This window comes from Raphanus sativus, unplaced genomic scaffold (genome assembly GCF_000801105.2).
Source record: "Raphanus sativus cultivar WK10039 unplaced genomic scaffold, ASM80110v3 Scaffold2576, whole genome shotgun sequence".
Classification (NCBI taxonomy): Eukaryota; Viridiplantae; Streptophyta; class Magnoliopsida; order Brassicales; family Brassicaceae; genus Raphanus; species Raphanus sativus.
Window position 1 is genome coordinate 1 of NW_026617884.1, and position 14,921 is coordinate 14,921.

Consider the following 14,921-nt stretch of genomic DNA (forward strand, 5'->3'; position numbering starts at 1 on the left):
TTGCCACCGGAGGAGTGCGATCTCTTCACCGGAAAATGGGTTTTCGACAACAAGACACATCCATTGTACAAAGAGGAGCAGTGCGAGTTCTTGACCGAGCAAGTGACTTGCTTAAGAAACGGAAGAAAAGATTCTCTGTTTCAGAACTGGAGATGGCAACCTAGAGACTGTTCTTTGCCAAAGTAAAGCTAAATTGTTTTCAAAATGTTATGTTCTTTTATGTCGTTTAAGACAATATGGTTTTGATGTTATTTGTGCTACTGGTTTTGGTTTGAAGATTCAAAGCAAGAGTGTTGCTAGAGAAGCTAAGGAACAAGAGGTTGATGTTTGTCGGTGACTCGCTTAACCGGAACCAATGGGAATCTATGGTTTGTTTGGTTCAATCAGTGATTCCTCCCGGTAGAAAGGGCTTGAACCAGACCGGTTCTCTCACCACTTTTCAAATCCAGGTAAAGTAGCAACACTTGTGATACGCTGACACTACTGAGTACTACTGAATGGTGACATTATTCTATTTGGGTCTATTCAGTATATTATTTGAATTTTTTGAAATGATTTGCTTTTTGAATAGATAGTTTAAGGTGCATTATGAGCGTTACTGTGGTTTTAGTTAAGACTATCTGAAGTCCTATTTAAAATCATTAAATTTGAAGTCTACCATTTTAAATTAAGAAGCTACATTAAAATACTCACATCCGACTAAATTTTCTAAAATCTATTATTTAGTATATTTCTAATAACATTGAATTACATTTTTAAATCACAAACTCAATAGCACTGAATTTTAAATGTTTATTTTCAAATTTTATGTTTAAATAATAACCAATGTATCATTTTATTACAGATCATTCCCAATCTCATTTGACACTAGTTTCTTATATTTGGGTCTTTTTTAAAAAGGACTATAACGCCACGGTGGAGTTTTATTGGGCACCGTTCTTGGTGGAATCAAATTCAGACGATCCAAGAAAGCATAGTATAATCGATCGTATAATAATGCCAGAGTCCATTGAGAAGCATGGAGTCAACTGGAAAGACGTTGACTTTCTTGTCTTCAATAGTTACATCTGGTGGATGAACACCGTCTCCATCAAAGTCTTGTAAGTAGTATAGTACACTACTACTACACACAGAACATTTGTGTATATATTGTAATGAACTTGAGGATTAAAAAATGTGATGATGATGCAAAACAGACGAGGATCGTTCGAAGAAGGTGACACAGAGTATGATGAGATCAGACGGCCAATAGCGTACGAGAGAGTGTTGAGGACATGGGGAGATTGGGTGGACCACCACATTGATCCTCTACGTACAACTGTTTTCTTCATGAGCATGTCTCCACTACACATTAGGTAATTAATTAGTCTCTCCCTAATATTTACTTAAGCTTTATAAGTAATTTTTATAATTTTTTGTTTTTGTTTTTAGGAGTTCGGACTGGGGTAATCCTGATGGTATACTATGCGCATTAGAGACAACACCGATCCTAAACAAGTCCATGATGTTCAACGTTGGGACGAAGTACAGGCTGTTTTCGGAGATAGGAACGGACTACAGACTGTTTTCATCTGTTGAAAACGTCACGCAGTCTATGAAAGTTCCTATACGTTTCCTCAACATCACTGGGTTGTCTGAGTATCGTAAAGATGCACATACTTCAGTTTACACGATCAAGCAAGGTAAACTGCTGACGAAGGAACAGCAAAACGATCCAGCCACTTACGCGGACTGTATCCACTGGTGCTTGCCTGGCCTGCCTGATACTTGGAATGAGATTCTTTATACATTTATCATCTCAAAATCGTCATGACCCAATTGAACCTCTCATCCTTTTTTTGTTGTTTTAAAAAATTCTTGTGATGTATTTTTCTTTTTGATCAAATTCTTGTGATGTATATAAAGGGACATCATGTTTTGATATATGCAAAGCGGTCTTATATGTAGCACAGCCTATGTTCACACAAAAAAATACAGAGGAAATGTATTTGTTACTTGCAGTCTTGTCATTTCAGTACTAATATTTTCTTGATCTGCAGGCAAATAATAATGAAGAATAACCAGAACAACATTGAATTAATTTAACAGATGAACAATTATATGATAAATGACAAGATTAGTAGGTATATTATCAACTCCATGATTGTGAAAGATGTTGGTTTAGTTGAAACTACTAGCTTTTTGATTAACCAACTACGACCAAGCATTCATGAATGTTCAACCAGTTCTCTCTTATGTTCACAAACCAATCTAACAAGATGAAACAAACTGGTGCTGCAAAGAGGAGTTCTTACCTTTATGTGCTATACGTTGTAATCATTGTTCTTCTCTTATTTCTTCTCGGATGCTATCTGTACAATGAGAAACAGAGGATTGGTCAGTTTCAAGGATTCAAGACGGATAACCTACCAGAAGAACACATCAGTCCACTACAACAAAGCAAAGAAGAGAAAGACAAGAAGATCGACCTGGTGGCTTTAAAAGTATGTGATGTTTTCACAGGAAAATGGGTTCTGGATGAAGTTACACATCCGTTGTACAAAGAAGATGAATGCGAGTTTCTCTCAGAGTGGGTGGCATGTACAAGAAACGGGAGGCCAGACTCAAAGTACCAGAAATGGAGATGGCAACCTCGAGACTGCTCTTTACCAAGGTCAGTTCCACTAAGGATAGAGAATATCATAGATATTGTTAGCAAATATTGTATATTTATTATATAAGATACATATATTGTATCTGCCTTTTTTTTGTTGTCAACCATATATTTGTATCTACCTAGATTGGGAAATATCATTAGTATACTGAATACATATGTATGTAGTCCTAACTATTATTCTTATGAGAGCAATACAATTCTTCCAATATACATCATATTATCAACAAGTTCCATCTTTCTTCCTCTTCTCTTAAATGACACTATTTTTGGGTTCTAGGTTTGACGCAAAGCTGCTGCTAGAGAAACTCAGGGGAAAGAAACTAATGTTCATTGGTGATTCAATACATTATAACCAGTGGCAGTCTATGGTATGTATGGTCCAATCAACCATTTCCTCAGGCACGAAGACATTAAGCCACACAGCACAAATGTCAATCTTCAATACAGAGGTTAGGTCTTAAATGCAAAAAATGTATTAATCCAAGAAGCAGAATAAATCATAATCTGATCCCTGTTTTTGAGGGTGTAGGAGTACAACACGACCATATCATTCTACTGGGCACCTTTCCTAGTCGAGTCAAATGCTGATCCTCCAGACAAAAGAGATGGCAAGAGAGAACCAATAATCATGCCTCGATCAATCTCAAAGCACGGTAAGAACTGGAAAGACGCAGACTTCCTCGTTTTCAATACTTATACATGGTGGACCAGACATTCCAAGATCAAAGTTCTGTAAGTAAATGATAATAGTATCGATCTTTACTAAGTTCCATACTCGAGTTTTTCCAATAATGATTAGAGTTTTTACCTTGATGATGATGATGGCTGAAGAAGACAAGGATCTTTCACCAACGAGACAAAAGAGAGTAACGAAGTTGGTATCTATATAATGTACGAAGAAGTACTACGGACATGGACAAACTGGCTAGAACAAAACATTGACCCAAACCGAACATCTGTCTTCTTCAGCAGCATGTCACCAACTCATGTCAGGTAACTTATGAGCCAAGAAAACTAAAATTTCCACATAAAACTGGCTAGTTTCCCTTTGATAACACCTTAAAGAACGTAACAGGAGTTCAGACTGGGACGTTAATGGAAGAGCAACCAGAAAGTGCGAGAAAGAGACGGAACCTATACTCAACATGTCGAAACCAGTAGATGTCGGAACAAACCGTAGGCTTCGGGAAATCGCAGTGAACGTGACTAAATCCACCACAAAAGTGCATGTAACGTTCCTCAACGTGACGACCATGTCAGAGTTCAGGAAAGATGCGCATACCTCCTTTTACGGGTCGAGAAGTGGTAGTCTCTTAACTCCGGGGCAAAAGTTGGATCCAAGAACCTTTGCTGATTGTTATCACTGGTGTCTTCCAGGCTTGCCTGATACATGGAACGAGTTGCTCTCTCTGTATATCATCAACAAAAGTTAAATCACTTCTTTGTGTGAACTTCTCAAGTTGGTTTATTAATTGAACGTGCAAGTTAAGTTTTAGTGTCTCGTCTTTGCGGAGAGAAGAGTTTGTCCGAAACGATAAGTTGATAAGATTAACAAAAGAAACACTATGAAAATATACAAACATTGTCATGATCATCTTGTGAACTAAAGATGAACTTATTACAAGAAACCAAACACGCTTCTACATGGAAATATTGGACATAAGATTATTATTACACATCCATCGAGAGCTTTAAAGATTAAGTCCTGGTCCTTGATGTGGGTTCGTCCATCTCCTCTCCTTCATCCTCATCGTCTTCCCCACCAGCCTTTCCAGTTCTCGTACCTCCTTTGCGTCCCATCTGTTGATATCCTTCAGTTCCTAACTGCTCCTTCCTTGTAGTCCCTCCTCGGCTCCTCCCTTAAGCACAATATTCCACATACATCAAATCACATTACTATATCTTGTATTAATAACTTTGAAACATATGTAACCATAAAATGATAGCAAGAAGTAGAAAGACCTTCAGCTAGATGCTGTTGAGCTTCGAAGCTTTTGCCTCCAGTACCGCCTTGCACGACGGTTTCTCCCTTCTTAGCCCGCTCGTCGAGCTGTTTTTTCTCCTGTTGAGACGACATGGGTCTTTACTTGTAGAACAAGCTATAAAAAACTTAAGAGAACAGAATAGATTAACACAAACGACTTGGTGATGATGAATAATCGAAGAGATCGGTCTATATGTGTGTATATATATTCGAATTGTTTGGGATGTCATTTTGCTAGCTAGCGTCTGCGTGTCCACGTTGAGGTTTGACGTGGTGATTCAGGAACAACCGGTGCGTCATACGTGTGCTCTTTTTTGATGGTGACATGCCACGTGCGGATTGAATTGGCTGACGTATACTTGGAACTTGGAAGAGCCATGCTGCTTCACCGCGTGTTCTTTAACTATACCGCGGAAGCTGTTTTGTGCTTTGTCATGATGTATTGATTGAACTACATTAGGTGATTGCTATTCTTTGTTTTGAGACTAGATTGATTGAACTACCGAAAAAGTTTTCCATCCCTTGATGGCAACAACTATGATTAAGAATCAAGTGAAATAAACAACTTTTAACAAGAAAAAAAATCCCAAATCTAAAATGATGATGAATAATGAATATTTCTTTTTAAATAAAATGTAACAAAATGGAAACTTCTTTTTCCTTATTACATCCACCATATCAGGGACGCCCCTGGGTGGGTTGATGCACGTTTGTCTATGGCAACCTCTTTTTCCTTTTGGTGAAGCCGGCTGGCTCTACTTTTTTATCTCTCTTCAGTTTCAATTTTCTTTCGGTTTTGGATTTGTTGGTTCATCCTTCTCTTGGTAGGTTTTTATAATCTTAGGTTTCCTTCTTATCTTAAAAGATGATTGTGTCTGATGCCGGATAACCAAATCCGTTAAATTGTCTGCGATTGTTGTAATCGTTGATCTATGAGAGACCATTTTGCTTAGTTTTCTGGCGTCTCTGGTGGTTTCGCTTCTTGGATTTGCTTTCGTCTTAGTTCGATTGATGCTCTCCTGTTGTAGAAGGTCTAGCACTGAAGACTAAGAAGTTGTGGCTGGTGGTTCTCTCAGTTCCAGATATTGTTGTTTACGGCTTCTTTAAACGAATTCCTGTTTTGGTTAGGTTCTGAGATAACTTCCGATTAGATCTCTGCTAGTACTGTTCTTGTCGGTGAAAATCAGTGAAGATCTATTTTTGGGAACATATATTTCCTGCGCTAAAAAACAATTAAACAACACATATATGAGCAGTGTGCGGACTCAATGTGTTGACAAAGGGCTAATTGACCCTGGTGGATTTCTGATTTTTAAATAGATTAGATGTATATTTATGTAAAACGCTTGAAAATATTGTAAAATTTGGTTAATTAACTCCTATAAAATTTTGTTAATTGACCTTATAATATACTATTAATTAAGGATTGACCCTCCTAAATTTATTTTCGGCCTCTTCCACTGTGTTGAGCGTTGAGTTTATCCATCATCTTCCTTTTCTTTTTGGATTTTGTTTTGGTTGGGCTTGGCCCCATCGTGTTTTATATGTTTGTCTGTATTGGACCTTTGTTTATATTTGGTTTGGTTTATAACAAAATTAAAATGACAAAAAATGTACCTGGAAATGAACTGAAAAGACAAAACCATAAAATAAGTTGAGTAGCCTGATACTATAACCCACAAAATAAGTTCCCTAGGCTATATATCAACTTTTAGAAGTTGTCTATGATAACAGAATGAGTTACATTCGGGTTGCTTTAGTCTCCCCCCGGTCTAGACTACTGTCATGTTTTTGGAAAAAGAATACTACAAATTCATTATTGTGATAAACATATTTGTCTTCGCTATCCCACTAGTCTATTCTTAGAAAACAGCAGTAGGCATGGGAGTTTGCGGTTCCGTGGTTTTGATTCGATTGGTTCGGATTTTCAGATTTTTGATTTTATGCTTTTAAATTTTTATTTGGGTTTTATTAATTATTAGATCGGATTTGGTTTTGTTTTTTCCAGGTTCAGTTCGGATTAGACTGTAACCAATGTTTAAAATCGTCCCAAATATATATTTTTAAAATCTAAAGATCGACCAATTTTTAGTCAAACTAGCTAAAAAGTTTTCAAAATGACAAATGAAATAAACTACCAAAATCTTTTTAATACTATAAAATATCTAAATTACCTTAATATATATAAAAGTATTAACATATTTAATTAATTTCAGATATTTTTGGATCTTAGTTCAGATTTCAATTTGGTTCGGGTTATAACCAAACCTCATAATACTAAGCTCACAAGTTTTATTCGGATATTTGTTGTATAACGGTTCATATCCGGTTTAGGTTATTCTGGTTTGATTTTAGATAGATACTTCGGGTAGGGTAAAAGTGCCCAGGACTAAGCAGCAGTTACAATAATAAATGTAATTATTGGTTTGAGTTATATCCCGATGAATGTTTATAACAAAAAGGTATCAAAAGTGAGGGAACAATGTTCCCCTCGGTTTCTATAACTCCATATATCTTCGTTCCGAGTTCATCTGAAACCTCACTTTCTGATTTAGAATAACCATGCACTACAATTGAAACTGAAGGACAAATGTGCCCCTCAGTTTTGACCGTCACATTGTCTTTTGTGGCATTCCCGTAGCTTACCAACTATCTAGAATCCAGTCGTTAACATCTGCATACATGTGGCATATTTGATTAACTGTTTGCTTTATGAATGTGAATTTATTTTGTTTCAAACCTTTTTCTTCTTCTTTTCGAATGAGTGTAAAATTTATTCATCTTCGTTTACGTCAATTTCAAAGCTGAAACTGTTGTCCTCGTTAAATTTTTTTTTGACGAAGCCTCGTTAATTTTATTTTATGTTCTAATATACATATTTAATGTAATTTCTAACAAGAAAGTAAACTCTTAAGGTTAAATTCGTTTGCCAAGTCAAAAAGGTCGACTCGAGACTAAGCCTTAGGAGGGAAGTTATTTCCGTTCATATATGACGAGATATTGTCAACTGTTCTCAATCATGCACTACATACACAATACTTCAATATTTACACATTTACGTATGAATTTTGTTCCTCTTTCCTTGTAAGAATTAATGGGTATCAATGGTGACCAAAGACCGACTAGAACTAGGAATAATGCATTTCTTAACATTCTTAAAAAAATTACCATTCAGAAGGAATAATTTTCATCTTATTTCCTATCATTCATTTTTTTGTAGAGAAATAAAAAACAATTATTCATTTGTCAAATTTAAAATGGAACAACAATTTTTTTTTTATTCTTACAATTTTATTTTTCTATGTTTCTTTTCTATTTGTTTTTATTCTTGATTCCAGAATGGTCACTATATTTTGCCAGGTAATGGAAAATCATATATCTTTCACTCTACATTATTAATTAATTGCAGCGATTAAATTAAAAACCCTTTATAAAAATGAATATACGAAGCTTTTTTATATTAAGCCCCAAAATCAGCTTCAATAAAAAAAGTCTTGTAACATGAGGTATCCAAAATCCTACAAATGGATAGCTTTTCTAGAAAGGCATATGACTAATTTTTTTTTCTTATTCGAGTCTATTCGTCCCTCGTCCCTCGCATTCACGTAATATAGTATACTATCAAAAGTTGGGAACCATTTACCTACACATATCAAACTTTAATTATTATTCGTAGACTAATTGACTTGAAAGTTTGATGATTTCTACTACTAAATTAGTTAGCAATTAATGCAAATATTTATAAAATATACATACATACCTAAATTTTTTAGAAGAAAGTATTCCAAATTCAGATCAGACAGTGTCCTACACTATCGGGATAGTCTACTCTATAGCACAAAATCGATCAGATCAGCTGATAAGATTTGTCAGAAAAGAGAACTTGTTTCAGATAAAATATACATACCTAACTAAAATTGGTACAGGAAATTTGGCAAAAAAATGGTATAGGAAAACGAGAGTATGCTAGCTCCATATATTCCTCTTAGTTAGTCCCTTTTGTCAAGAAATCTTCTTAATTATGTGTATATTTACTACTCTCTCTGTTTCAGTTTAATTATCTAAAAAAATTCGTTTTAAAATAAATATTATTTTAAAATTTCAGTGCAAAAGATATTAATAAGATTTTATAATTTATTTTTCTATTGATTAAAATATTACTCCCTCCGTTTCGATTTAATTGTCGTTGTAAGGAAAAATTTTTGTTTCAAAATAAGTGTCGTTTGTAAAGTTTTAATGCAAAATTTATTAAAAGTTTCTCCATTTTATTTTTCTATTGGTTGAAATATGGTTAGTTGTATAGGTAATTGTATTTTTGTTTTGAAAATATACAAAATCATATGTTTTCTTAATCCGTGTGCATAAACCTAGAATGACAAATAAAATGAAACGGAGAGAGTATTAGATAAAAATAATTGTGTTTTTTTAAATATAAAAAAAGTATTTTTTAGTATGTGGATATATACCTAAAACGACAGTTAAATAAAACAGGAAATATATGCTAGTATAGTAGTTTTCTAGTGTGTAAACCAACATTTTACACTCTTTAGTCGAGTGGTTTGACTAAAGGTTCAATTGCTTCTACACCTGAAGATCTGAGGTTTAAACCCCAGAAAATACTAAATTATGCAGATTATGGAGATCTTCAGCTTGGTGCAAAGCGTACCATCGAACATGGATCTCATAGGACGGTTCAGAGTGGTGCAGGCAGACGTGTATTCTCACAGGGTAGTAGAATTGTCGGCTGTAGAATCGTCTTTGTAATATTATCATCGTTGTAATAACATAATTAATCGATAATAATCGATCTAGACGTTAAAGAAAAAACCAACATTTTATGTTTTTGAAAGTATATTTTATGTTATTAGTTAACTTGTAAATTATACTTGATGACAGAAAAGCTAGTGATATATGGTAGGTAACAAGTAAATTACTAGTTACCATATATAACTATAGTTACTAGTAGTAATTCACGTTCTTCTTTCGGTTCTCGACTTCTCACCTACTCATACATGACATGAGTTTAAGTACATACCATTGAGTTACGAACATTTGCAGTCACATTCACATAACAAACATGTATGTTTGTGTTATATAGACGATTTTAGAATTGACAGTTCTACTACCTTATTAAAATACATGTCTGATTGTGTTATTTCGAGCCGCATCTGATCTATCTAATGATACGTCATACACTATGCTGAAAATCTTTTATAGTCAATTTTTTATAATTTTCATAATTTACTTTTTTTTTGAATTTAAATTCTAGACCTTCTAATATAAAAGTATTAATGAACATTAATTAAACGGTTGAACCAAAGAACTTCCACATATGTTTGTGCCTTATTATCAAAAAAGAAATGTATGTTTGTGCGTTGAGTTTATTTACCAAAATAAATGGCGTGCCAGACTTTCTTTGATTAATCCAATTGCAGTAGTTAATGTAACCAAACATATCAGTTCATAAGACGAAGAAAAAAACATTTGAGTTCATCAAACCGTCTGAAAAATTGGACCGCATCCTCGAAAGACTTCTCGACCGTAATTAAGGTGATAAAACTATATACTTTAAATGAAGAAATCAAATTAAAGATCAAATTAAAGACACAATTAATTGTATTCAATAGTTGATAAATCAAAAAAAAATAACAATAAGGCAACGCGCCTCGCACGCCCCAATACGCGACCTCAGAGGCGAAACCCTAGAAGAAAACTGCAGCTCCGTTCGACTCGCCGGTGTAGCTTTCGCCGGAGGGTCCCCACTGTTCTCGTTGTTTTCTTTCCTCCTCTCATCTCTTCTCCTTTAAACTGCCATGGATTCCACGAAAGAAATATTATTGTCGGATCTGTTGAACTCTAAAGACAAGATGTCTTCTCTAAGTGCTTCTGCGACACCAGTTTGATGAAAACAGAACACTTTCCTCCGGAAACGCTGTTGATGTTGAATCTGATGAGAAAGAAGTTACATCTCCAGATCCTAGATGGCCTTACCTCAACCGGTGGTCATCAAATCTGGGTATTGATGTTTCAACACATGCTGTGTCAGAGCTCACTCTACAGCATCCTCTGATTGTTACTACGGTTGAAAGGGAATCCAGTGCTTCTCCAGTTGAAGTGGGTTCTAGTGCTTCAGAGCTTATGCCGCCGCATCCTCCGACCGTGATTGAGAATGGTGAGGAAATCTCAACTGATTCAACCATATTAGCTCCTCCTGCAATAACTGTCAAAGAAACGGCTGAGCTCCATCCCGCTGGTTCACCGTCCCTCTCTCATGAACCCAATGTTGTTGTTGAGAAATCACCCGATAGAGTCATTGATCCCGCTGCCGAGCAAGAGGAAATGGAGCAAGAACCTGTTTTTGTTCAATCCTTGGGAGCTTGGGCGAAACCTCTTCACTTTTCCACCTCACCCACACCTCCGGAACCTGCAACTCCGACGCTTGGTATCTCAGAGGCCGTAAAAAGTCAAATAGCTTCTTTTTGGCCTTCAATCGGTGAAGTTACCACTACTGGTCGTAAGCATATGAAGGGGAAAGCTATGTTTCCAGAGAAAGCTATATCTAATCTTCCGGTTGTAAAAATTCCTCCCCCGGTACTTAAAGATGACGGAAGTCTTCGATTTCCTTGGGCTGCCCGTATGAATCAGTCTTCGAGAAATCTTTTCCGTGCTGCTGAGCCTACTTACCGTCTGGATGGAACTCCTCAGCTGACAATTCTTTCTAAGGTCCTTTGTTTAGGTCCTGAGAATAAGGAAGAATATATCATTGGTTAGTTCCATAGGTGTTCAAGTCCTCCTGGTGGTCTTATTCATGCGGTGTTGAATAGGTTATGGGGCCGAGAATGTAGGATAGCATGTAAGAAGTTGGGGAACTCTTCATTCTTAATCCATATTCCTCATGAAAACACACGCAAGTGGGTTATTCAACGGGGAGTTTGGCATGTTGATGATTGTCTCCTCTTTGTCGCCTTTGGAGTCCTGTAAACTCCCTAAAAATTCCTGAAATTTCTACTTTACCGGTTTGGGTGAATTTAAAGAATATCCCAGACTCGTGTTTCTCTAGATTAGGAATTAGTCATATAACTTCGGGTCTGGGAGAGCCTATGCTTACGCATAAACCTCGTTTAGACCCAACGACTATGGGAGAAGCTAAGATATTAGTTGAGGTTGAGTTAGATAAACCTTTTCTGAAACAGATTGCTCTAGATGATAAGCAAGGCAATATCTATCTAGTAGATGTCGAGTATACTTGGATCCCAAGTGCTTGTGAAAGATGTGGAGCACTTGGTCACAAGGAGAAGAGGTGTCTTCTGCCTTATAAACCACAAGATTCTGCTCCTGTGAAAGCTATTGTAACAAATGAAGATCCCTTTGGTGGAGATAGATAAGCTGCTACCAAACTCATCCACATTGGTGGGTGTTTTGGAGTCTGACTCGCACTTGACTCTTGCCCATCAAGAACACAAGATCACTACAAATGCTTTCTGTCACTGCACCTCTCGAGGTTCCAACTCCTACTACATTCACCCATTCGCATGAGGTACAATCTACTTCTTGCTCAAAGATTGAAAAAAAAATTATATGTGTTAGCAGTTGAAGAAACTGCTCATCCTCACTCACATATTATGGAAGAAATTCCATCAAAAGTAATCATTTTAGAGACTCCTCAAGCCTCTGAAAATGAGCAATCAATTGGTCATTACTCTCCCATCGCCAACAACCTTCAGCAATTTCATATGGAGCGGGATTCTCCGCTAACACATGGGAAAATGATGATTTAGGTGAGGTTGGAGAGACATCTGGTTACAACATAATTAGAGGAGGAAGACTGATTAAACCGACTCAAAAAATTCAAGATATGGAATGGACAAATGCTAGAGAAAAAGGTAAACGAGGTCGCGGCCGAGGAAATCATGTTCACTAGCTATTGTTTTTGTATTTTCTCTCTTAGGATTCACTTGTTGATCTTTTTCTAGGATGTCCACCCACTCTCTATTTGTTGCACTCTTTATCAAACTTACGGGTGAAAGCTCATACTTTGTATTTTACTTATGCATTTTAATATGAAAGCTTTGTTACAAAAAAAAAAAATTAATTGTATTCAATGGACGGTAGTTCAACATTCAAAGATTAATTATGGCAATATAATAAAGCCTCTTACCAAATTTAAAAAACAAAATATCATACAAAAACTTAAGGAGATGAGTGATTTTGGCACCGACGTGAATTTGACTAAATTACGAGAAAGAGACTTGGTCACGAAGGTGTTAATAAAGAGAAATAATCGTCGTTGACCGTTGCCGAAAACTTGGTCATGTATAAAAATATCTAACCGCCCATTATTCGGCTAGGTTCTTTGCTCTTTCTTTTTTTGTAAAAGAGGTTCTTGCTTTTTCAGACGTACACAACAAGAAATAAATTAATCAAAGCGCAACCCTATTTCTGTTTTTCTTTTTTCTCTCTTTCTTATTTATTTATATGCAACTCTTCAAGCATCCAAACAAGAAGAAGAAACTGACCATGAACAGATTGGTGATAATGGCCCCGGAATCTCCTGTTTTCTTCCCTTCTCCACTTGTTTTTTCTCCGACATCGGTCAAAACGCCGTCGTCTTCACCTCGTTCAACACCACCGAAGCTGACAATGATAGCCTGTCCTCCAAGGAAGGCGAAAGAGACGACTACGTGTCCTGATTCCGACACGGTTTTGAAAAGAAAACGACCACCTATGCTTGACCTGAAGTTGCCTCCGGCGGTTGTACCGTGGTGTAGTACGACGGTGAAGACGCCGGAAAAAGGGGATGAGGTTGTTGAAGTAGAGGAAGATGGAGTCTTACTCTGTTTATTGCAAGAGAGGAAGACGTGGACCAATGGAAGATCGGTACTTCGCGGCGGTTGATCCCGACGAAAGAGTACGCAAAAAGGCTTTCTTCGGCGTTTTCGACGGTCACGGCGGATCCAAGGCGGCGGAGTTCGCGGCGGCGAATCTCGGTAACAACATCGAGGCGGCGATGGCGGCGGCGGAGAAATCGGGAGAAGAAGGTTGTTCCATTGAGAGAGCGATAAGAGAGGGTTACGTAAAAACGGACGAGGAGTTCTTGAAAGAAGGCTGGAGAGGTGGCGCGTGTTGTGTAACCGCTATTATATCGAACGGCGAGCTTGCGGTTTCGAACGCCGGAGATTGCGGGCGGTTATAAGCCGCGGTGGGGTTGCGGAAGCACTTACTACCGATCACAATCCTGGTCAAGCAGATGAGTTCAAAAGGATTGAAGCATTGGTGAGTTTTATCATTCTTTATATTGTGTTTTTAATTTAAAAAAATATCTGAGGTTTAGGTAATAGGAAAAATATATGATGAATCCGTTGTTCTTCAAATTGTATACCAATGCCAATGACACTGAAATTGTGGTCAAATTATTAACACATAGGTCACCTTTTTTTTTGATCAAAACACATAGGTCACATTCTGTTTCACTAATCTCTTCAAGTTTTATGGAATTTATGAATGAAGTAATTTCTTTATATATTGTATATAGGAATCTCCGAATGGATGAAAAAAAAAAAAGTAATCCACTAAAAATGTGATTGGTTAAAATTTGCAAAGTTTGAGAATCATTATACCATTCAGCAATTAATCAAATGATGTATTAGTACGGTTTTGTTTGATTGAGTTCGGTTTACTTCATTTTTTTGTTTGAGTAGGGTGGTTATGTTGATTGCTGCAATGGCATATGGAGAATTCAAGGAACATTAGCGGTCTCACGAGGAATTGGAGACGGTATCTCAAGGAGTGGGTGATAGCTGAACCGAAACTAGAACATTACGGATCAACCGGAATTTTGAGTTCTTGATCTAAGCATCTGACGGCCTTTGGGATAAAGTAAGCATAACTAGTAAATGTCTCAAAATGGATTCCTTTGTAGTCTATGGTTTTGTATATTGACCCGGATTTCCTGCTGACTGTATAGGTAACGAATCAGGAGGCGGTTGATGTGGTTCGACCGTACTGTTTAGGCATGGAGAATCCAAAGACACTTCTTGCTTGCAAGAAACTAGCGGAGCTATCGTGTAGAGAGGGTCCCTGGATGATATTAGTCTAATCATAATTCAGTTTACAACAGTTTGTGCTATGATTCATTAAACATCTCAGTATTAAGCTAAACTTGATTAAAATCATTAGGTCTTAAGTTATTGACAGTTTTGTTCGGTATTTACATGTAAATACAAGTTTCAGGCATTGGTAACAAATTTTTTAGTCTTGGATTAAAAGATCTAAGTGTCTTTA

At 36.6% G+C, this 14,921-nt stretch overlaps 4 protein-coding genes and 1 pseudogene across 5 annotated transcripts; 4 read left to right on the plus strand and 1 right to left on the minus strand.

Moving 5' to 3' along the window:
- Positions 1-3: 3 nt before the first annotated feature.
- Positions 4-1,946, plus strand: LOC130505776 (protein trichome birefringence-like 28; the record flags this gene model as incomplete). Its single annotated transcript, XM_057000381.1, has 5 exons — positions 4-182; positions 278-449; positions 901-1,100; positions 1,197-1,355; positions 1,432-1,946. Coding segments are annotated over 5 exons (1,092 nt in total), but the record flags the coding sequence as incomplete, so codon positions are not given.
- A 141-nt stretch (positions 1,947-2,087) lies between these two features.
- Positions 2,088-4,089, plus strand: LOC130505778 (protein trichome birefringence-like 30). 2 transcript variants are annotated; one of them, XM_057000383.1, is made up of 5 exons: positions 2,088-2,653; positions 2,934-3,105; positions 3,186-3,388; positions 3,488-3,649; positions 3,732-4,089. In XM_057000383.1, the coding sequence occupies exons 1-5, from the start codon at positions 2,214-2,216 to the stop codon at positions 4,087-4,089; spliced, it is 1,335 nt and encodes a 444-aa protein (XP_056856363.1). In that variant the 5' UTR covers positions 2,088-2,213. The 2 variants fall into 2 exon arrangements, with proteins under 2 accessions (XP_056856363.1, XP_056856364.1); XM_057000384.1 differs by having other exon boundaries at positions 3,491-3,649.
- Positions 4,090-4,177: 88 nt separating this feature from the next.
- Positions 4,178-4,818, minus strand: LOC130505779 (em-like protein GEA6). The gene is made up of 2 exons (XM_057000385.1): positions 4,619-4,818; positions 4,178-4,515 (listed from the first exon to the last, which is right to left on the minus strand). The coding sequence occupies exons 1-2, from the start codon at positions 4,731-4,733 to the stop codon at positions 4,355-4,357; spliced, it is 276 nt and encodes a 91-aa protein (XP_056856365.1). The 5' UTR covers positions 4,734-4,818; the 3' UTR covers positions 4,178-4,354.
- A 4,496-nt stretch (positions 4,819-9,314) lies between these two features.
- Positions 9,315-12,025, plus strand: LOC108845272 (uncharacterized). The gene is made up of 3 exons (XM_057000382.1): positions 9,315-9,368; positions 10,539-11,363; positions 11,675-12,025. Exons 1-3 carry the CDS (start codon positions 9,315-9,317, stop codon positions 12,023-12,025), a joined length of 1,230 nt encoding a protein of 409 aa, XP_056856362.1.
- A 1,090-nt stretch (positions 12,026-13,115) lies between these two features.
- Positions 13,116-14,756, plus strand: LOC130505777 (probable protein phosphatase 2C 30; annotated as a pseudogene).
- The last annotated feature ends 165 nt before the right edge of the window (positions 14,757-14,921 follow it).